Source organism: Dipteris shenzhenensis, chromosome 9 (assembly GCF_047967505.1).
Source record: "Dipteris shenzhenensis isolate YYH24624 ecotype China chromosome 9, Dip_SZ_1.0, whole genome shotgun sequence".
Taxonomy (NCBI): domain Eukaryota; kingdom Viridiplantae; phylum Streptophyta; class Polypodiopsida; order Gleicheniales; family Dipteridaceae; genus Dipteris; species Dipteris shenzhenensis.
Window position 1 is genome coordinate 55,490,024 of NC_141604.1, and position 22,987 is coordinate 55,513,010.

General features: G+C 45.1%; 1 protein-coding gene across 4 annotated transcripts in view; it reads right to left on the bottom strand.

Moving 5' to 3' along the window:
* Positions 1-355: 355 nt before the first annotated feature.
* LOC147898862 (DNA polymerase delta subunit 1) overlaps positions 356-22,987 on the bottom strand; it is a 173,246-nt gene continuing 150,614 nt past the window's right edge. For 2 of the 4 annotated variants that reach the window (XM_087378812.1, XM_087378810.1), the window contains 6 exons: positions 16,778-16,852; positions 3,882-3,971; positions 2,560-2,720; positions 1,509-1,582; positions 1,323-1,410; positions 356-1,217 (listed from right to left, as the gene is read on the bottom strand). In XM_087378812.1, the coding sequence (XP_087234938.1) occupies positions 1,130-1,217; positions 1,323-1,410; positions 1,509-1,582; positions 2,560-2,720; positions 3,882-3,971; positions 16,778-16,852 (576 nt within the window). In that variant the 3' untranslated portion in view covers positions 356-1,129. Of the gene's footprint in view, positions 1,218-1,322; positions 1,411-1,508; positions 1,583-2,559; positions 2,721-3,881; positions 3,972-16,777; positions 16,853-22,987 lie in introns of those variants that run through there. The other 2 variants (XM_087378811.1, XR_015541492.1) reach the window with 2 other exon arrangements.

Consider the following 22,987-nt stretch of genomic DNA (forward strand, 5'->3'; position numbering starts at 1 on the left):
ATTAGGATATGACATCTTTGACATTCAAGTTATAATCACTTTGAGAGTTAAACCTACTTTTTCATCCCATTCATGTTAATCACTTTGAGAGTCTCACACACTTTTAGAGTTAAACCTAATTTTTCATGAACCCCATATGTCAAGCGAAAATGTGGGCCAATGCAACAAGAAGAGAATTTGAGATCACATTGTTACATCCAACACCAACTCACTCTATGTATGCACAACAAAAAGATAATTTGAGATCACATTGTCACATCCAACACCAACTCACTCTATATATGCACATGTAAAGGAAAACAATTCTGATCTAGACAGAACCCTCAGATGTAAGAACCAAAGGAATATGTTTTGATGTAGAAAACCAAGTACAAAATGTGCCAATACATATGCCAACATTATCTCTGAGGTGATTCATCAAAATTGGTTCCGTATGTTATGCCTATTGAGATAGGCTCCTCTTAAAAGTTGGTTCCGTATGTTATGCCTATTGAGATAGGCTCCTCTTCTCACTGCGTGCCTTCTTGTAGGCTTCATTAGCTACCCAAAGGCAAGTCTTGCTTATCACAATCTAGTGCTGTATGGTACCATAAACATCATATCTCAAACAGGCATCAATTTTACCCTTAATCATAAAATCGACAACCTTAATCAGAAATAGGCTCAAATGGCCTTTTTTCACTGATGGATGTATGGATTGCAAGGCATTTGTCTGAAGCTATGAATGTCCACATTGATACCGCATTGATCCATCCCCTCCATTCATGTGACGAGCCTTGTCTCATGTTTATCTACCTTCAAGCACGTGTCATTACTGCATATCCTGTATCCTTTCAAGTAGTGCTGCCATACTGCTATCTGATCAGAATCAGGCTTTCAGCTCACGCTGGAATATGTCATAACCTCCCTGCCACCAACCTTTTTGTCACCTTTCTCACAAAAGAAATTGAGCCAGTCCCTCAGATTGGAGTGGTTACATTGCAATAAGAATTTTGAATAACAATGTCCCACATCATCACTAATTCAAGATTATGGGAGTTTTCTGAAAGGAACGTGTGAGGCACTTGTAACCTCCCATTATATATGATACAAGGAAACCTGCCAAATAGGAAGTACAACTTTGAAGATGTCAAAACTCCCACCGCTCAAGTTGCAGCTCAGCCTCAGACAAATCTTTTTGTGCCTTCTTGCGGCGATAAAAAATAGGACAGTCACGGCTGCAAACAAACCAGAAGGTCAGCTATTAACTCCAGCAGCAGTTCATATAGGATTGGACAAGAAAAAACCTATGGCATCATTATAAGAACTAAAATGGCATTTACCTTGTGCACAGGACATCTTGATGGAAGGACCCCTGACACCTTTGACACTGAGTCCACAGCCTACTAAAGAGTTGCTCTAGTTCCCTAACTGAAGCATTAACAAGCCAGGAAGATGAGGTCAAATTCCAATAAAACAAGGAGTTCAAGTTGATGCAAAAAAATCCAACAAAATAGAATGAAAAGTACCATTTGTTACTGTCTTCTGGTATAACTCTGCCTCCCTGCCTTTGCAGTGTCTACATAGAGTCTGGTCCTCCCCACTGTTATGAAACACATGGCACATTAATCAAGTAAAATGAAAGATTATCATTAAAGTACTCTGCAATGGTATTGTTGCCACAGCAATTTCCTGTTTTTGAAACTTTGCTAAACGAGTTTTAAGCTAATGGATAATGACACCTTACACTTGAAAATTGCTATTAAAAATATCAAATGATCTCACAAAATGTGTATATAATCTAATAATCATGGAATCTCATTATGTTACCATTCTATGGTAACAATTTGAAAGCAATCTCAAACAGGTAAAGCAGTGAAGACCTGTGAGCTAGAGAGTTTCATATTTTTTGGTTCTAAGTTCTATACATGACATCTCCCCATGTGACCACCTACATGTATCCATCACAACTAAATGCAAAACACATTAACTGTGTTTTTGCCAGTCAAAGAATCAATGATCAGAGCGTTAGTGTAAGTATGATGCATCTCCTAGTGTCTTGAAGATAGCCTTTGTCAAGGTTTCTTATAAATAGCTGCTTAACAAGTCTCCTGAAGACCACTAGCACTTCAGGGTAGATACATGTGTTGGGGACCATGAGTTCTCACAAGACCTTTCAACATTTCAAGTGTGAGCAAGTAAATGGTGATCTTCTCGTAAACTAAACATGTTCGGTGGCAATCCTGATAACAAAAAGATACAGCAGTGAAATACGCAGCTTATCAGTTCTTTAGGCTGAGAAGAATAGTAGAGCTCCTGCATCTAAGCTATGATGCACCACAGTGTACTGTCTGCCTACAGAGGCATGTTCTATTATGGAGGGTTCCAAAAAAAAAAACTCCCAAAACCCATGATATTCTGATTACTGAAAGAAAGCCCACAAAAGTCACTATAAAAGAGGTTTCCGGGAATACCTGGTAGTCCAGTGGTCATTTCATCATTAAACAACAGTTGAGTTTGATGCATACTTAAAATACAAAGAAAAATAAATGTCAAGTCATTACGCAAGATTTACCAGACCTTATAGGCGTTTTGCACCCTATACAGCTTAGTTGTTTTTTGGCAAATTTCATGATACCACTGTTGGATGGTGTTGATATTGAAACAGCTCGAGTATGGCTTCCATGAAGTAGTTCCTTGTTAGCATTCTTCAAGATAGGTTCAAATATTCGCAGCAGCGGCTGCACAAACCATAGCAGCCCAGAGGAATGAACCTTTTGTCGACAGACTTTTCAAGGAGTAGACAGCTTCATATCTTAATTTTGAAAGAAATTTTCAATAGCCATCATCCTTGAAAAATGCATTATAGTTTCTAGTATTTCACCACCACACAACAATCTCTGGTTTCAATTACAAAGCCAATAGAATTTTGATGAAGTGTGGGTAGTTATACAACATGGTCATGCATCATCAACCAAGACATTACAGTCTGCTGTTCCTACTACCTCAAGCTACATATAGGCTACAGCACATGGAGTGATATTGCACCAATAGGCTTCCTTATTTACAACCTTAAGGAAGTAGTTATATCGATTGCCTGGTCTATAGTAGGTACGCCCATCTAAAAAATCTAGGATCATTTGTGTGTCAACAGGAAAAACTAGAACTTTGTCTGCTAATTTTGACTGTAGCTGCTGGCTACGATTGAGGTTGCATTGATCATTCCACCCTCCTTGGGGCCTATGACAAGTTGCTCCACATCACACAGGACAAACAATAGACAATAGACAAGTTGGGGTCTACCTCGATAATGCCATGGGGGCTTACAATTTCATGAACATGATAAATCTAAATACATAGTATTACACACTACATAATTAGGAGGAAGACATGTTCATAACCTCTATCTTGACGCCTTGCAATTTCACAGTTGAAGCTGCAAGGTACAAGGTTGTGCACAATCACAGTCAGCCCTGACGTTGCAAAACTTTCAACAAAGAGGAGCTATGAAACAAGTCAAATTGCCATCTTGTTAATTACCACTTAGAAGAAAAGGCAGAATCTTTGATTGTAGAATCTCCTGAGAATTATGAGAGCCATGGTTCTACCAAACACTTCTCCCAAAAGCATATACCACATGGGAGATCTGGAAGAGAATTTACATATAATACTTGAACCCAAAGAATTTTTTTCTTAAAGGACAATCCAACAATCAGGATCATTAATACCATGAAAAGATCTCCTTGAATAATCTTTCAACATAAGAGTGTCATTACTTGTGCAACGTACCCTTGAAAGCATCAACCTACGTGCCTTGGCCAGAGTCCCATTCAATTCTGTGATTTGCAGAATGAACATCAGGAGATACCATCATTACTAAAGAGAGTAACTTGCATGCATACCTTACTCAACTGATTCTCCAGGTAGTAGTGAGGATCTATTGGGATATTGTTTTCAAGAACATAAATTGGATCTTCAGACTTTTCGTAGGCCTGCAAATTTCACAATAATTGTGAGCAAATACCCTTCTGTAAGAACACAATCACAAAATGCATACATGTGCATGCCATTCTTGCAACGTATGACATATAAGTATTGCTCAACAGTAGACGATTAAGACTGCATAGAAAGAATAGTTGTCAAAAAGTAAATTTCAAAGAAAATATGCAGATCCAAATCTTTCTCATATCTAGAAATATATGAGATGAAAAGCCAGGCACATGCCGTATCTAAGGTTTTGACCAACAACCTTCACCAAAGAATGCTCCTCACATTTATGGTCAACAACTTTTCCTAGCAGCCCTATCATTCGCCTAAGCGTTCACGTGCTTCTTGAGACTACCATAATCTACAGCAACAATCAGCAGCACCTCGAAGAGCACTACAGCAGCAGCATCTAATTGCCTCAACAGACCTCCCAAGATCCTCCAAAGAGCTCTTCTTCCCATAGGCAATGCCTTCCTCGGGTAAAGAAGATGCCGCATGGCACCTCTTCCTTAGACCTGGGTTGCTACAGTTGCCTCTAGAGTGACTCTACAGCTGATGAACCCAGACCATCTCCCTGTTCAGCAACTCAGCTCCAAGGGAGTACACTGCTCTCACAAGCTGTCCCACGGCAGATGTTGCAACGAGGGTGGCCTGGGAGACCATTATTCTCCCTACATGGGAAGGGGGCCTTAATATCATTGACCCGGACTTGCAGTGCGGGGCATTGCTTTGTAAGGTGGTGGTGAGGGGACTCATGCCTGGGCAGGAACCTTGGAAGGATTTCTTTTTTGGACGCATTCAAGCTTGCACACCTACCTTGGGAGATGATTGGGTGGACAGCCCTCGCTGGATTTTTACTTCCGCCTCTCTCAAGTCCCCTGCCTCTCCTCTCATGACTGCCATCCTAAAAGCTTGGGGGAGCTTCAGGAACACTCTTCGAAAGGTTCCGCCCTCTACGCTTGAAGAGATTGATATGCAGCCAATCATTTGGAATGATAGTATACTTGATGAGCATGGCAGACCACTGGGCACTTCCCATTATATGCAATGGTCTAGATGGGAGAGAGGCCCCGCCTACACAGTAGGCACTTGGAAGGTTTTTATCAGGCTACCTGAGGATCAGAGGCTTCAGTCCGTGAGTCACCTCAGAGGGGTAGCATGCAAGATTCAGCAAATAGATGCAGCCATCCCGGTGGAATGGACAGTTGAGATGCCTATTACTTCCACCACTTGGATGGGAGCTTTTTCAAGGACAGCAGTTCCTCTACAGGTGATCGCTCTTAGAGATCTCGAGAAAGATGCTCTAGTCTTTGACTTTGGGGATGGAGGTATACTCTCTAGATCCACGGATGATATTCTTCTAGAGGTTGCCTTTCAGCTTGTCAGGATTGCTAGTTTTGTGGACCATGGAGCGGGCTTGCAGTGGTACTTAGACCCCGACCCTCTGCTCTTGGCCCTGGGATCCTGGAGGTTGTGGTTATATGGAGGTGCACCTATTAGGTTCTTGCAGTGGGACCCAGGAGAGTGGGAGTGGATAGATCATGGGCACCGAGAGAGGGCGATTCCCTTCTTTCGTTTCACGGTTGGTAATGCCAAGAGATTTCAGCTGAGCAGTAGAGCTTGGATCCCCTCCAGAGCCCCCCATTGGGATAGCTTCTTCATCACCACAGATTTGTGTAGGAATTTCTGGAGGAGGCTCTGGAAATCCCTCAGAAATAGAAAGATCACTCTTTTCTTTTGGCTTTCTATTCATGGAGGGATTGCAGTGAACCTGTGGAGATCATGATTTGGGGCTGATCCCACTTGCCCTCGCTGTCATTCGGCAGAGGAGTCAATGCGACATTGCCTTTGGGACTGCACTCAAGCGAGAATTGTTTGGAAAGGAGTTGCTTGGATACTCAGCATTTTTCATACTTCCCCTTTCTTCATGACTTGGGGCTCAGTCACATGGTTATCCCTTACTGGGCCCCATGTGTTTTATGAGGGTGAGCCTTCTTCTTGGGCACTCTCGATCCACCGATAAGTGATAGAGCCCTGCTCTCTTCAAGATGTACCACATATTCCTTTCAGAGCTTCACATGCTTCAGTGGACACCTCTTGGGAGATTTTGGCTAGCATTTCCTCTCGGCACATTTGGAGAGCCAGATGCACAGAGGCCTTGGATGACACCCAGATACACCCATCACAGGTGTTCACGGGTATTTCGAGTGACACGATTCACACTTTGATAGCCATATGGACTAGCATGCAGGGCCCTTCACGGGCAGCCTCTTCTAGGAGGACTGTATTTCTTCGAGTTTGGAGGGGTTCTCCCTTTTTCTCGGAGGTTGCTACCGGATTGAGATGGCACTATCAGCCCCAATCCTTTCTTTTTGGCTCTTGAGCTTTTCATGCATTGCATGGTGTATCCCGTATTCCCGTATGGAGCTTGGTCTAACGATTTTCTTTAATACTTAATAGAAGTCTCTTTTTTGCAAAAAAAAAAAACCAGTAAGCAGAAATAGTAAATCAAGCAAAGATGTCCATGTAGGACAAATATACATCCTGATCTATGCAATGAGTTTGCAAACAATCGAAGAGCGATTGTCGCAAAGAACAACAGAAAAAGACAAAAGGAATTTGCTCTAGACTCTGTGGTAGGTCAAGGAAAGGGGATGGTGTTGAGGCTATGGCAATGTAGGAGGGCTTCTTGCTCGTTGGGATCGTAGCAAACAGTTTTGTTTTGGGGAACTCCGTCAGGTGGCATGTGCGGTGAGCCCTTTTGCTAAGGCTAACCCCTAAGCGAGCCAATGGTTCAGCCCAACCGGGCTGTTTTGATCTTGATTGGCCCTCGATAAATACTAACTAATGTCCCCCCCTCCCCCCCCCCCTTCCGAAACCCTTCAAATCACAGCTAGGGCTAGAATGCTCCTACTCTTGGGCACAGTGGGACAGTGGTCCAGCAGGGTCTTTTGGTCGTTCAGCCAACTACCTATGGAGGCAGAGGCGAGGCTTGACGCCCTAGTGCATCTGCGAGGGGCAGGGCAGCGGATGGGTAAGATTGACTTAGCCATTCCTGAGTCGTGGTGGGAAGGACTTCACATTTGGAGAGACAGCAGATGGTTGGGGCAGTTTTCCCGTACTGTTGTTCCCTTGAAGATATTGATGCAACGCAACAGCATTCACCCCAGCTTCTTCCGTGTAGGATCTGGAGGCCTACTTCAGCCCCTCACTAGGAGCGACCTTGAGATGGATGGGAGTCTTGATGGGATACACTGGCAGATGATCAGAGTGGTAGGATGCTTGGGGAAGGAGTGGCACATTGACCCTCCCAGTATCTCAAAGCAGGACGCCTCTAGATGGCGCCTTTGGCTATGGGAGGGTAGACCCCTGAGGGAGGTCCAATGGGATCCGAGGGAGTGGTTCTGGCCCTCCAGGGGCAGCCTAGCTGAGACGGTGGATGAGGTGTTCTTTTCCTACACCACATGGATTGGCAGGAGACTTCAGATGGACACGTCGAGGTGGACCCCCTCGAGGGAGAGACACTGGGTGACCCAGAGAGTGCCCCGGGATGTTCACTCCAGGTTGTGGATGCGGTTGTGGTCCAGCTTGCGGCTGAGGAAGATCTCATACTTCTTCTGGCTGGCAACCCACGGAGGATTGCCCATCGGCCCATGGTTGGAGCAAATGCAAGTGGAGGGGTAGTGCCATTGTTGCTAAGATGGTGTCCTAGAGACTATCCCGCATTGCCTATGGAGCTGTCATAGCGCAGCGAGGATCTAGATGAGAGCTTTTAGGATCATGACACGTATGCACAGTTTGCACAGAGACTACACCTGGGGGATGGTGGCTTGGTTAACAGAGGGAAGACATGCGTTCTAGGTCAATGAGATCTCCCCAACCTACCAAATACAGGGTCAAACCATTCAGCGGTCCACGACGCAGTCCCCCCTGACACCCTAGCTCCTCCTCCTCCTAGGGAGGTGAGTGTTTGGCAGGTGGTAGCCAGCATCAAGGCTTGGAACATGTGGGTGGCTCGCTACCTTAGTTGCCATCTGGCAAGATATCATCAACACTCTACGAACCACCTGGAAGCGTGGGACTCCATGTTCCAGGGCGACTATTGAGAGGCGTGCTCGTTTCTGCAAGGCTTGGCCTGCATATGTTTTCTACATCTTCACTTCGCAAGGGATTCGCTGGCTGTATAGTCCTCCCACTTGGCTGCTAGCCCCAGTTCTAGAGATCCCCTAGGCAGTGAGCTGGGTTTCTTTGGAACAGGCCGGCTTCTTTCTTTCAGCCTTTTCCGATTTTTTTCCATACTCAGCACCTTCGGGGCTGCTGTCTTGTATGAAATCTTTCAAGCATTAGTAGAAGGTTCCTTTCTTTGGAAAAAAAAAGAATGCTCCTGCTCAATACACAGTACACCAATTGGCCCCAAATCAGCTGGCACCCCTTGTGGTATTTATTTAGCTGCAAACAGATTACAACAAAGACTGAACCCTTCCAGTAGGTATCCAGTTTACACTATAGCATCTACTCTCAGCAATCCAAGCCAAACATGGCTTCACAAGCATCCAGTAGCTCGTTTGGCAAACTGCCCCAGCTCCCACAGTAAAATCGTCCCACAATCTCAGCCTCACGAAGCTGTTATGGCATCAATCTGTGGCACGCAAGGCCAAAACTCAGCCCTTGGCTATTAAGGTGCCCCTCGACTGACAGCCTGTGAATTGCAATGCATATCAAGGCACAATAGCTCACCAATTGCAAGAGATCTCACTGCATAATCACCTAGCTAGCAGCCCCAACTTGGAAAGCCCCACAAACAAGGTCGTCCAATCTTTTCTTACCTGGAATCAGCCCAAAAACACAACAACCAGCCTTCTATTGCCCAGCAACAGACCAACCACATCATCCACATCCTGGTCTCTATTAGAAATCAGCAACAGATAGGTCAGCCAGCAAAACCACAGCCCAGAAGGCTCCAGAATCAATTCGTCCAGCCTGAAGGAGTCCCGGAACAGCACAGAATAGCCACAAATCACAGCGCCTCATCCCTAGAACACCCTAGGACAACCTGCACAGCTCCAGGATCAATTCGCCCTGCTCCTCTTGCCTGGAAATCAGCAAGAATCAGCTCCAGAACAAATCGCCCTGCTCCTTTAGCCCCAAAATCAACAAGAATCAGCTTCAACCCAACAAATGCCATTCCAAAAGAGCTAGCAGATCTCCAAGAACAAAATCGCCCTGGCTAGAACTGCCCAGAATCAGCTTGCGACCAATGAAATTCAGTTCTCCTCTCTCCCTGGCAACCTCACCTCCCTTGGCCAGCATGCACCTGAATTTGACTGTTCCTGACCTATAGGGACAACTAGAAGATTTTAATCCCAAAATAGTAAATGGATTTCTACCACTCTTTTGTGGCCACCAAAAAACTACCCAAAGCACAATCATTACACCAAAACAATTTTCTTGGGGTCTCTAGGAATCAATTCCCCGAGCCTAACACACATACCCTCCCGGAATTCCCGTGACACCAAGGTCCAAGGTATTCACGTGTAAATTCAATTATGTTACAATTCATAAATAAAATCACGTCCTCGTGACATACCCCCTCATGACACAAGGCAAATGTCCTCGATTGCCATCCACTGATGAAGTACATGAACACAAGAATTCATCAGATTCACATATGTTCACATGCATCTCAAAAACAACATTGCATATATGATCTGTAGAGAGATGAATAACAAATCATACATCAATGCAAACATCCAAGTGACTAGTACACTAGTCATAGAAGTCCCACAGCAGATATACTGTCAGCTCAGTACCTAGGGTGAAACACAGTGTGTCACCAAGCGACTTCTAGACATCTGGGCATGTCAATGACAAGGAGGCGGAGGTACTCCCTCTCCCTTAAGTATCAAGTAATGCTCTGGACCTGCACCCTGTTGAACCTAAACGAGCCTCAACCAATGTCGGCTCAAGCTAGAAAGTTTCGAGATAAAGCTGCAAAATCCGGGGTACATCCGCCAGCTCCCTCTCCTCCAACCACTTTGTATGCAGTGAAGAATATTTCACCAAATAGCGACGTGATGCTTTACCTCGAACTTTTCTTTCCTTATGCTACAAGATCTGCTTAGGAATCAAGAGCTCATCCATTTCCTTAACCTCGGGCAGTTCCTCAACAGTCATGTCCTCTGGAAGAGGACCATGAAATGGTTTCAAGAGACTCAAGTGAAATGTGAATTCTCCAACCATTTGGCAATTCTAACCTGTAGGCCACCTCATTAATCTTTTCAATGACCTTAAAAGGCCATAGTATCTCAAGCTCAGCTTAGGATACAAACAGTCTTTCCCTCTACTGTTTTTCAGCCTGTCTTTAGCAAAACGCAGCAACACATAATCACCCGCAGTAAACTGCAGATTCCTGCGATGTTTATCCGTAGCCTTTTTCTACTTCTCTTGAGTCTTCTAAAGAGCAAGCTTGACCTTCATGTAAGCTTCATCCCAATTCTCCACAAACTTATCCTCCTCAAAGATTTAATCTTTGGTATGCAATATGGATGGGACTTTCTTCCCCCCCCTCAACAATCTGAAACCAAGCCTTTTCCGTGGCAATATGCACCGTATTGTTGTATGCGAACTCAACCAATGGTAAATATTGCTCCCATTGAGTCTTATGGTCAGAAACATAGCATTTCAAAAGATCCAGCACCGTTGAATTTGCTTGCTCTGACTGCCCATCAGTTTGTGGATGAAATGCGGATGAGAACTTCAATGTAGTACCCAAATTGTCAATCAGCCCCCTATAGAAAAGACTTGTCATGCAAGGATCCCTGTCAATGACAAAAGATTGTGGCATCCCTTGGTACTTAAAGATATGCTCTACATGAACCACCTAGCCATGTGATCTACTGTTATTTTCTTTCTCACGAGAGCTTGCTTGTTGAATCGATTAATAATCATACAGATTCCATCATGTCCCATCTGCGTATGAGGAAGATCGACAATAAAATCCATGGCGATACTTTCCCATGGTTTGCTAGGGATCGACAGCGACTGTAGCAAGCCTGGTGCCTTCTGTCAGTCAAACTTAACCTTTTGGCACTTCAAGAATGTCTAGACATACTCTTCCACATCTCGCCACAAACTAGGCCAGTAAAAGTAATGCTCTACCGCTCTACGCCCCAAAACCATTTTTACTGCATTCATCAGCTTGAACATGAAAAGCCTTTTGTAAATCGGATAAAATCAGCACCGGATCTGACGTGAGCTTTTCCTTCAGTGTCTCGAAAGAGGCATTCTCTTTCTCAATCCAAGCAAACGGTGTTTCCTTCTTTTGCAAAGCATGTAATACGCTAGCAAACTCGGCAAAGTGACGAATGAAGCGGCGGTAATATGAACATAGTCCGAGAAAGCTCCTTAGCTCACGCAAACTCTTGGGTTAGGGCCAACTCCTAATTGCATTGACGTTGGCTGGATCCATGCGTACCCCCATCCTTGGAAACAATATGGCCCAAAAAGTGTATCTCTTGCATGAAGAATTCACTTTTCTTTGGATTCACGATCAACTTTTGTTTTTTGAGCTCGGCAAATGCAATAGCCAAGAGCTTCTTATGCTCGGCCTTATATGTCGAGAACACAATCTCCCACGAGTGAATGTGGCCAGGGCATTTATAAGCGCGAAGGGATCACCAAAAACTCATATAAACCAAAAGTAGTCCTAAACGCTGTCTTGCATACATCCTCAGGATGTATCCAAAGCTAATAATATCCACTTTTCAAGTCTATGCGACCAACTACCACGAGCCCTCAAGCCTACCTAGAATATCTGCAATCGAATCGAGAAGCAATTCTTAATGGTGATCTTGTTCAAGGCACGGTAATCAATACACATACGCCAAGAACCATCTTTCTTTTGAACGAGTACAATACCGACGAACAGAAGGGAAACGAACTAGGCTGAACCCTTCTCAAAAGGTCATTAACTAGACTCATTATTTCTTCTTGCTGCACCACACAAACCTTGTAAGGCGGCTTATTACACGGGCTACTCCCTGGCTATAACTTGATCCTCTGGCCTCTCGGGCGGAAGTCCACCAAGCAAAGCATCAGAAAAGCAATCGGCAAACTGATTTTAAAAACCTGCTTGCTCTATATCCAACTTAGAGAAAGTAGACTTTTCATCAATAGGATTAAGCTCTTAAGCAAAAACTATGTACGTAGAAAGATGATTTTTCATTACTATAGAAATGCCAGAAGCTGATATAATGGGAACTGACTCTCCCTTCAATTTGGCATCAATAACTTGAGTCTTCCCTCGGTGTGTGACTGTAATTTTTCTCTTATGGCCTTCTATCACAGCATCCATTTTATGCATCCATGGTATGCCCAACAAAACATCACAATCATGTAATGGCATGATGTAAAACTCTTCGCTGTCCACAAGGTTCTGTATATGCAAACACAGCTTCCCAATAATTATAGCTACCAGTGTAGTGAGTTTGCGATTAGCCACTCTGGCTCCACATATGGGTCCCATTTCCTCCGCACAAATACCAAGCTTACCTGCAAGTTCAATGGAGAGAAAATTGTCTTTGGTCCCTGGGTCAAAGAAGATCAACCCTGTCTGATCTCTCACTTTCCCCCAAGTTCAGCATAACTTTGTCTCCTGTCCATGTGGTTTCTCACTTATCACATCTGGCAATAACCAGAGGGCTTCGGCTTTTTGTCCCTATCGTTCTTATCACCCTTGTCAGCTTTGTTATCAGTAGGTTCTTTTCTTTTGCGGTTAGGGAAATCGCGAGCCACATGCCCTTCTTCCTTACAGTGAAAGCACTTGTTAGCATCTCTGAGAGCCTCCCTCTCTTTCGAACTCATCCACTTTATCTTCGGACCACTGCCCTTGCCTGTCCGTTTACCTGCAACCAAATTAGCCTTAACAGGCTTTCTAGTCTTTTTAGACCTTCATGCATTCTCTTTTTGAGAACCCTTCCAACCACTAGATAAGGCATCAGCTGTTTTGGCATTTTCAATCAACTGTGACATCTTTGTGACCCGTGTCTTTGTGCAATAATCACGGATCTCCTTAGTAGTCCAAAAAAATACTTTACAATTTGTTTAGTCAATGGCACATGTCGATATGAGCTAACAGGTAACAGTGCTTGCCAAAACTTCTTATTATACTCTTCGAGATTATGGCAACTGGCTGCATTTAAATTATGCCAAGCTATCATAACATCAACCTCAAAGGTGGTTGTTAGCCATGAAGCTGAGAATACCTGCTTGAAATCTACCCAAGTGGTACGTGCACTGTTCTGCAACAGAATATTCGTCCACCAATGCAATGCATTCCCTTGCAGCCTTTCTGGTCTTGGATGACTCTGTAAAATTTCCCCCTAAATAGGCTGTGTCAAATTGTTGCAAGAAAGTTAGAGCTTTCAGTATGTCCTAGACACCGTTAAAGGTTTCAAATTTGACAACAGAGCCTCCCTCTTTGAAATCTTTAGCTTTTTCCTTCGAAGTTAGATTATCATACACATGAGGTCTCAACAAAGGAAATTAGAGACGGATTACTGAAATTCTGGCTGGCTTTATCACTGCCCACTGCTGCGTAGGATTTTCCATCATCCCTTCCATACCTGCCTGCCTGCATGCCAACATTACCGTACATCATATTGGGCTGTATACCCCCTAACATGCCTTGAATACCCAGCTGGAAACCCATTGTATAATTGCCATGCAAACCAAGGCCGCCTCCTGCTTGACTAGCCATAGACTGAAATACGGATCCTCCCCCAGAATAAAGCAAAAGCTTGCAGCCCCATACTTGCAAACTGAAAATTCTGATTTAGGCCCTGCATACCAACTCCAAAACTTGGCATAGCCTGCTATGCAGAGACCGTATGTGCCACCTGCTCAGCAGCCTGCTGTCCCCCTTGTGGCATGGGCCCAGAAAATACTTTTGGATCACCCTTGGATCCCTTTTCTTTTGAAGAAGCCTTCTGCCCCTTAGTCTTTGTCGGGCCTTGCATCAATTCAGCAAATCGTGGATTTTGCATGAGCTGAGTTATGGCTCCCATCACCGTAACCATCTACTCTCGAAGCAAAGCATCTGAATCTGCCTCATCACCATCTTGCTCCGCCACCTTTGATAGCGACACACGCGAGCCAGGTTGATTCACTTCCAGCTACTCATCCGCATATTGTTCACCTGCAACAATTCCACCATGCATCACCAAAGACCTCATCACCATGTTCTCAGTCATCATCCTGCCCATCATTACTCATTTGGGTATCGCTGTGTGATATGATTCCTGGATATTACCTTATTGTAATTTATGATTCAGCCAGCAATACTTGCTCCCCAACATGACTACGGGCTCACCTCTTAGGAAACTTGGTGGGATCCCAGCAATGGAACCATGCAACCGGCCTCTAATAAAAATAAGGGTAAAAAATTCACAATTTAGCAAGTATTACTCCACTGGCATAACATCCATAGCAAACAATTACACAGGGGAGCTAGAATGCTCTTGCTCAATACACAGCACACCGATTGGCCCCAAATAAGTTGGCGTCCCTTGCGGTATTTCTTTATTATCTATTCAACTGAAAACATATTACAACAAAGATTGAACCCTTCCAGTAGGCATCCAGTTTACACCATAACCTCTGTTCTCAGCAATCCAAGCCAAACAGGGCTCCACAAGCATCCAATTCCAAGGCATAACCCCTCTAGCAAACTGCCCCAGCTCCCACAGTAAAATTGTCCCACAATCTCAGCCTCATTAAGCTGTTTAGGCATCAATCCTTTGATACACAAGACCAGCACTCAACCCTGGCTGTTACGGTGCCCTCCGACTAACAACCTGTGAATTGCAATGCACAAGAAGGCACAATAGCTGACCAATTGCACAAGATCTCACTGCATAATCACTTGGCTAGTAGCCCCAACTTGGAAAACACCACAAACAAGGTCATCAAGTCTTTTCTTGCCTCGAACCAGCCCAAAAACACGACGACCAGCCTTCTATTGCCCAACAACAGACCAACCACATCATCAGTAGCCTAGTTTCTGTTAGAAATCAGCAACAAATAGGTCAGCAAGCAAAACCACAGCCCGAAAGGCTCCAGAACCAATTTGTCCAACATGAAGGAGTCCCGGAACAGCACAAAATCAAATCACCTCAGCCTTAGCACACCCTAGGACAACTTGCGCAGCCCCAAGATCAATTCGTCCTACTCCTCTGCCTTGGAAATCAGCAGGAATGATCTCCAGGACGAATCAGCCCGCTCCTCTGGCCCCGAAATCAACAGGAATCAGCTCCAGGACAATTCGCCCAAGCAGATTATACTCCAGAACAGCTAGCAGATCTCCAGAAACAAAATCGCCCTGGCCAAAACTGCCCAGAATCATCCTATGGGCAGCGAAATCCAATTCGCCTCTCATTCTGGCAGCCTCTTTCACACACGAGCTAGGCAATTATGTCTCTTGAACAACTGCAAGCATGCAACGGACCTCCCTTGGCCAGCATGCACCTCAATTTGGTTGTTCCTGGCTTGTGGACACAAATCGCAGATTTTAACCCCAAAATAGTAAATGGATTTCTACCACTCTTTTGTGGCCACCAGAAAACTACCCCAACGCACAATTAATACACCACTAAGTGCACGATTTTCCTGGGGTCCCTAAGAATAAATTCCAACAGCCGGACACACATACCAAGAATTCTGGAATTCCCATGCAACCAAGGTCCAAGGTATTCATGTGTGTATTCAATTACATTAGAATTCATAAATAAAGTCATGTCCTCGTAACAGTGCCGGTGCTCCCTTGACCTAGATGTTGCTACTGTTGAAGCCGACCCTAGAGCTATTGATGTTGATGAAGGCATACGGCTAGGGTTGCGCCTAGGCTGTACAGGCTGCTGGGATGTACGAAAATGCAACGCAAGGCCGCGTGGTTGTATGGGAGAGGCTACAAGAGGCTACGAGAGAAGAGAAAGGATAGAGGCCACAAAAGGGGGGGGGGGGAGAGAGAGAGAGAGAGAGAGAGAGTTTTAACATGGAAGCAATTTAGTAATATTGATTATGGAAAGCAAGATACTCCTCTATAGGTTGTTTTCTTAGAGATTGCTTTGAGATGAAGAGAAGGCTTGCAGTTATCGCGTGGCAATGTTTTGTTTCCAGATTTCCATTTAAACTAGTAGCTTTGGTAGAAAGAAAGGCCACATATCACATTGTTTTGGCCTACCCCTAGTTACAACCTCAATTTTGTAAATATTATTCTTGTTCTTTCTTTCCTTTCCAACACGTCTATATATAAGAACCATGTCTTTGCCTGCAACTATCAATTTAATTGACCATTCCAAGGGATCCCTTTGCAAAATCTCACTGTTCTCTTTATCTATTGTTCTCAAATGACACTATTTCGAATGCCAACCTTCCAATATCAACATACTGATGTCTCCCTTCTTTTCAAGATCAAGTGTTGAAGAGAATAACAGTTCAATTGATTAATATGATTAAAAACAATGTCTTCGCACGAGAAAAGAATTGATGAATATGATTTAAAACAATGTCTCCACAGATCCTCCCACATCAAAAAAGCAGAGTGCTTATCTAACACTTCATGAATTTACAGCTCTACTAAGCCCATGTGTAATGAGTATGATGCTGTAGAGACATAATGTAGACTAAGTGAGGATTCACACCACAAAATCTCATAGATTAGCATATGTGTCCCTGCTAATCACTGTGCTACTTCAATATTACAATGTAAAAAATAGTAACTCCCTTGCGAGTTGAAACTCCTACCCAACAATACCTTGGCACCTTTAGCAGCTTTGATAATCACATAGGGTACTCGATCACCTACAGAGGGAGCAGTAGCAGCATCTCTCTACAAGCAACAATCATAGCAAATAAGCCATAGATGTAGAATCTCTCTCTCTCTCTCTCTCTCTCTCTCTCTCTCTCTCTCTCTCATAGCAGGAGGCAGAGTCGATGGACAGGATTTCCAGTATTATTTTGGTTCTCAGACTCCGTGATACATGGACTTGTATCTTTGCATTGACATATTGTACTCATCCCCCCATTTTGCACCCAGGGGCGGTGTCCTTGCATCTAGCTTACTTTGTATTTAGGCTCGGATTTGACAGTATGTACTTTCACTTGCATTGTATTGCGTAGCACTTAGATGATATTCGACGATGCCTCTTCTTTGTGGCACGTTGATTTTGTGCTATCTTGTACTTATCCAATCCATTGTTTTAGCTTTTGTCCAGTTTGACCTGCCTTTACTACACTCGTCATCTCGAGATCTCTCTTCTTTTATGTCTCAAGCTATGGAGATTTTTTGGAAAACTAAGCTTCATAAAAAAGCTTTGAGGTTGCTCAAAATGGACCTGCTTTGCTCTCCAAGGATGCATGGAGGTTTGAATATTCTAAACATCAAATTTCATGTGTTGGCAAGAAAGGTCACTATGCTCAGGGTTTTTTTTCAGCAAGAGCAGCCATGGTCTATTATGTTGGCATTTTTGTGTGGCCAGATGCGCACAAATGCTTATGGGCATTGGCTTGTTGATACATGGGAAGTAGTACTTGGCAAGTTTCAAGGTAAAATACCTGGTTGTCCATTTTCTACTGCCTTGATTCAGGATTGGAAGCAGGTGCTCTCTCATATCAAATGGTCTCCCCATCCTACTTCTATAGCTTCATCTCTTCGACTGGAAAGCCTTCACTGGAGTGCTGTATTTTGCTCTCCTCTTGCTGTACAACAACCAATAAGGGCTTACAATCTCATGAAGTTCAACATCCGGATCATTGATGATGTGGCAGATATTCACAGGCATATTCTCTCTTCTCCGACAACTTGTCAACAATACAATCTTGGGATGCATCATAGGCCCATATGGAAAGTTATTGCAGATCTCTTACTCCCTTTTGTTCCGATTCCACCATTGGAAGTAAGAGACTGGCTTCAAGATTGGCATCTTCAGTCTTCAAGTCCAGGCTTATCCTCTCAAGCTTTGCATTTATTGACTTCCATACAGGCTTATATAGATTGATTTTACCTCCTCCATAGATTGCTCATCATGCAAATTCTCTTTGGCATCTGAATAAGTCTTTATCTTGGTGGAAGACAAAATTGAAATTGATATGGAAGTTGGAGTGAAATTGGCTCAAAGAAGGATTGCCTCTCCTCTTTGTCCAAGATGCCATCATGATCCTGAGAGTATTCAGCACTTATTGTGGTTTTGTTCATATTCCAGAGACCTTCTGGACAAGATCTCTTATTTTTTATCTCTGAGATTTCCAGCACACAGGTTCTCAAGGTTTTTCTGGATATTTGGCAACTTATTAGCTTCTTTGTCCCGGTATTTTTTTTTCTTCCATTGGATCAAATACTGGGCATTATGGGCATTATGGACCCTCTGGCTTCAGCGAAATCATGCATTTTTGAATTCATCTCTTCAGCACTCTTATGAGTTCTTCCGGGCCTCATTGCAGCAGTCCTTGTATGATGCCTTGCATGAGGAGGATTTGGATATCTCTTGCATTGAGCTTTTCTTTTACAGTTTCTGATGGATAGGGCATTGGCTCTTTTTTGGAGCACTGTCCTGTTGTAAAATGGATGTTTCATAATATAATGTTTTTAGTTTCACCGAAAAAAAAAGTGTGTGTGTGTGGAGGTGGAGAAGGGAAGGTGGACAAGACCAAGGGTCCCAAGGGGAGAAAGAATATGCAAAATCTACCCCACAAGGGAGGCGGAAAATGAGCAACATGTCATGACAAGAATCACTAACCGTGATTAGTAGACATTAGAACAATATTATATATTATACCCCAATGGTGTAACATGTAGTTGTATTTATGATGAACACCGACCGATCTATTATAGCGGTGGATCATCTAAGTAGATAGAACTAGTTGAGCTGGAGCCACTGCTTCAAACGGCATAAAATTTGGACATCGTTATTAATAAAGATGTGCACACATGTGTCTAAGTCCTAGGGACAACACGAAGGGAAGGGTGCATTAAGGTGCATTGAATGGTAGATGCATAGGTCATAGGATAAGCGTAGGTCTAAATGGGAAGATGGAACTTGAGTGATCTCAAGGGACATTGATGAAGGGGTACTCCCCTTCATTATGATCATTCGTAGCATTCTCTCTATTCACCTTGCATTCATCCACGCCATCTCTTTCACACCTTGCATGAAGGTCAAAATGAGAAACAAGTACTCTCACGAGGGCGCTCTTCACCCATTGAAGGGCCAATTGCATTCGAATTCTATAGGCATTGCACACATTTGCATCCTCGAGAAGTATGGTTCTTCACATTTGGTATTAGAGTAGCGACAATCCACGACCCGGATGCAAAGAGGAAGAGAAGAAGCGAGCAAGAGAGAGCAAGAAAGCGTGAAGGCCAGGGCTGCAAGGCAACGTAGGAAAAGGAAAATGCCAGAGGGCAAGAGGGCACGTGCAAGAGGCACACGTACTGGCAGGCGGTGGACATGCGAGGAGGGCCGCATGGCACAACACGCGCCGTACACCCCTTACTGAAATAGGAAAGTCTCTCAGTCCCGAATCCTAAGATCTCGATTAAAGACTGTCTGCAAATCTAACTTTTGGAGCCAAGCTTTGCATGAAATGGGTAAGCCCTGAAATTCGGAGACTGTTGCAGACACTCTCAAGCAATCACCGTAGGTCGTCACGCATTGACTGCAAGTTGACCATGTGTCGACACATGTCAACCATATGTCGTCAGACGTTCACCGTTGACCACATGTCGACCATGTGCCAACTCATGACAACCATATGTCAACCACACGTTCACCCAGGAGTACCATACCCAAGGCGGTCTTCTCTAGAGCTTCGCAAATGGAGCAGTGAGCTCTGCACATGGAGCAGACCACGGCATTAACAGTTGCACATGACAAAGACGTGTTGAGTAGTTCAATGTTTCAGTGGTGCAACTCATAAGCGCATGGAGTATTTACACCACCCTGATTAGAAAAGGTTGGCGAGTCAGGAAGTTGCCAAAGCCATTAAGAGAGCCAACGGCACAATGGCTATCTCCAACGGCTAAGGAGATAGGAGGATCAGCAATTAGGAGAAAGGGGAGATATTCTTAGCGGGGGAGGGACCCACGGCACAAGGATGAGGTCATAACGAGAAGGGGAGGATTGGGGGTAACATTCAACATTGAGCTTTCGGCATTGGGTTTGATGGGGAGATCGAGAGAGGAGAGTGTGAGGAGAGATAGAGGCTAGAGCTACGAGCTTGCCTAGAGGAGAGTGTGTGGAGAGGCTTGCGCTATGAGCTCGCCTATTGTAGCTCTGTGTTCACTATGGGGATAGACCTGCGTATTCTAGCAGATATGGCCACCTCTTGTGACTTGTGACTACTGTTCCAATGATGTGTGCTTTGACCAACTTGGTCATTCTCTCATCCTTTCTGTTTCCTTAGTATAAGGGGATTGTTCACAACTCTCCGGTGCATGATGACTTGTCTCTCCTTGTATTCATGTTGCGGACCACACATCACAGTAAACTCACCGCGATCCACTGCATTAGAGCTTACGACACCCATGCTTCTCACATCAATGGCCTTTGGCCTCCAGTAACACCTCAAGAAGGATAGGAACCCCCCCTCAGACAATTTAAGGCGAACACTGTGGGACTACCGCCGTCCCCCCTAAGTGATATACGGCCACATATTCTTCCTTTTTTTGTTCCAAGATCCACTTTTTTATCTTCGATAAGCAGATTTGCTCTCATTGTAATATCATGGTGTTCATCCTTTATGATGCCCTCTATTTCATTATATTTCCACTGCTGTAACTCAGGCCAAGAGGCATTATATTTCCACTGCTGTAACTCAGGCCACGAGGCATTTCCCTCTCACTCCCCCACCTCTCTTACAAACACCTTCTCTTTCCACCCTTACACCCACCTCTCTCTTACAAACACCTCTTTCCACCTTGTCACATCCCTCCTCTCTCTTAAGCCCACCTCTTGTACAAACACCTTCTCTTTCCACCTATGTCACACCTCTCTCTCTTACAAACACCTTCTCTTTCCACCGTATGTCACATCTCACCTCTCTCTTAAACCCACCTCTCTCTTACAAACACCTTCTCTTTCCACCTATGTCACACCTCACCTCTCTCTTACACCCACCTCTCTCTTACAAACACCTTCTCTTTCCCCCTTTGTCACACCCCACCTCTCTCTTACAAACACCTTCTCTTTCCACCTTTGTCACACCACCTCTCTCTTACAAACACCTTCTCTTTCCACCCTGTGACACACATCCACTTCTCTCTTACAAAATTATTCTCTTCCCACCCATGTCACCTTGCTATTTTTAGCCCTATCCCCTAGCGCTCCGAGCAAGCTCAGCTAAGTTTGGCATCTCTTCTTCTAAGTTTAGCAACTCCTAGCTATATTTAGCATCTCTTTGCTAAATTTAGCATCTCATCTCCCTTCTTCCTCTTGTCCTTTCCTTTGACGAATCGACAGTTTCTTTCTTTCGGATTCTTTCAACCACCTCCCTCGCTTACTCCTCCAACCACCCGCTAACTATCTATAGTCACCTACCTCCCTCGCCTACTCCTTCACTCACTCCTACAACAACACCCCTACAGAGCCTCCTCCTCACGTTCGCCACCCCTAGCTGTCCCCACTATCCTCACGTTCGCCACCCCTAGCTGGCCCCCTCTCCTAGCGGCCTCCCCCCTCTTGGCGACTCCCTAGGCGGTGGCCTTCTCCCTCCGGTGACTCTCTTGGCGCCTCCCTTTCCCCCTTCTGGTGCATCTCCCCCCAGCAGCTACCCCCTCCTCACGGCCATCCCCCTCTTCGCTCCCTTCCTTCGCCACCCACTCCTCACGACCAATCCCCTCTCCTCGCTTCTCGCTCCCTCTCTAGCCACCCCTCGCTACGGCAGCCACCTCTCCATCGGCCAGCACCTTCTTCACCGCCCCCTTTACTCGCCCCCTACTGCAACATTTACCCTCTCTCCCTAGTTGCCGCCCCCTCCCTCTCCCTCGCTACCTTCCCCTACCCCCTTCCATCGCAAACTCCCTGGCTCCTCTCTAACAGCGCTCCCTCCCTCTCCCTCGTTACCTTGCCCTACCCCCTTCCATCGCAAACACCCTGGCTCCTCTCTAACTGCGCCCCCTGCCTCCCTACATCCCCCACCCTCCCCTACCCCCTTCCATCGCACACTCCCTGGCTCCCTCTCTAACTGCGCCCCCTCCCTCCTACATCGCCCACCCTTCCTCACTCCCTGCTCCATTGACACCCCCCTCCGGCACCTTGCCCCTCCTTGGTGGCTCCTCTACTTATGGCTCGTGAACCACCATGTTTACCTCGTTATCAAGACCCCCTCCTTGCTCCAATTCTTCAACGCAGCCTCCTCTGATCACGGCTCTCTCCCTTGGGCTGCATCGCTGCCTCTTCATCGGGACCCCTCCTTGTTCTACTTCTCTCAACACACCCTCCTTTGTTGTGCTCTCCTCTGTTGAACTCTCTTCTACTGCGGCCCTTGCTGCCCCTTGCTTGCCATTGTTACTTCTTATTTCATGCCTATCCCTCGTCAAACGTACAAGCCCATTTCACCAACACAGAGTTCAGGACTGCACTTTCAGCCCTTCACAAGGGCAAGTGCCCAGGTTTAGATGGCCTCACTCCGTCTTTTTTCATTGCATTTTGGGATATGATTGGAGACTATATCACTTCAGCCATGCAGGCCATTTGGGACTCTGGCGAGATGCCTGAATCGCTTACAGAGGGCCTCATCCACCTTATCCCAAAAGGAGGTAGCAGAAATTTATTGTCCCAGTGGAGGCCTATCACACTTCTGGGGACTTGTTACAAGATTCTGGCCAAGGCGATCAGCCTCCGATTGCAGCCACTTCTCCCTGATCTTATCCACGACACTCAGACGGGCTTCGTGCATGGCAGAAGTATTTTTGATAACATTTTTTCTTTCTGGGAAGCTTCAGAGTGGGCCGTGCAGAGTGGCCAGA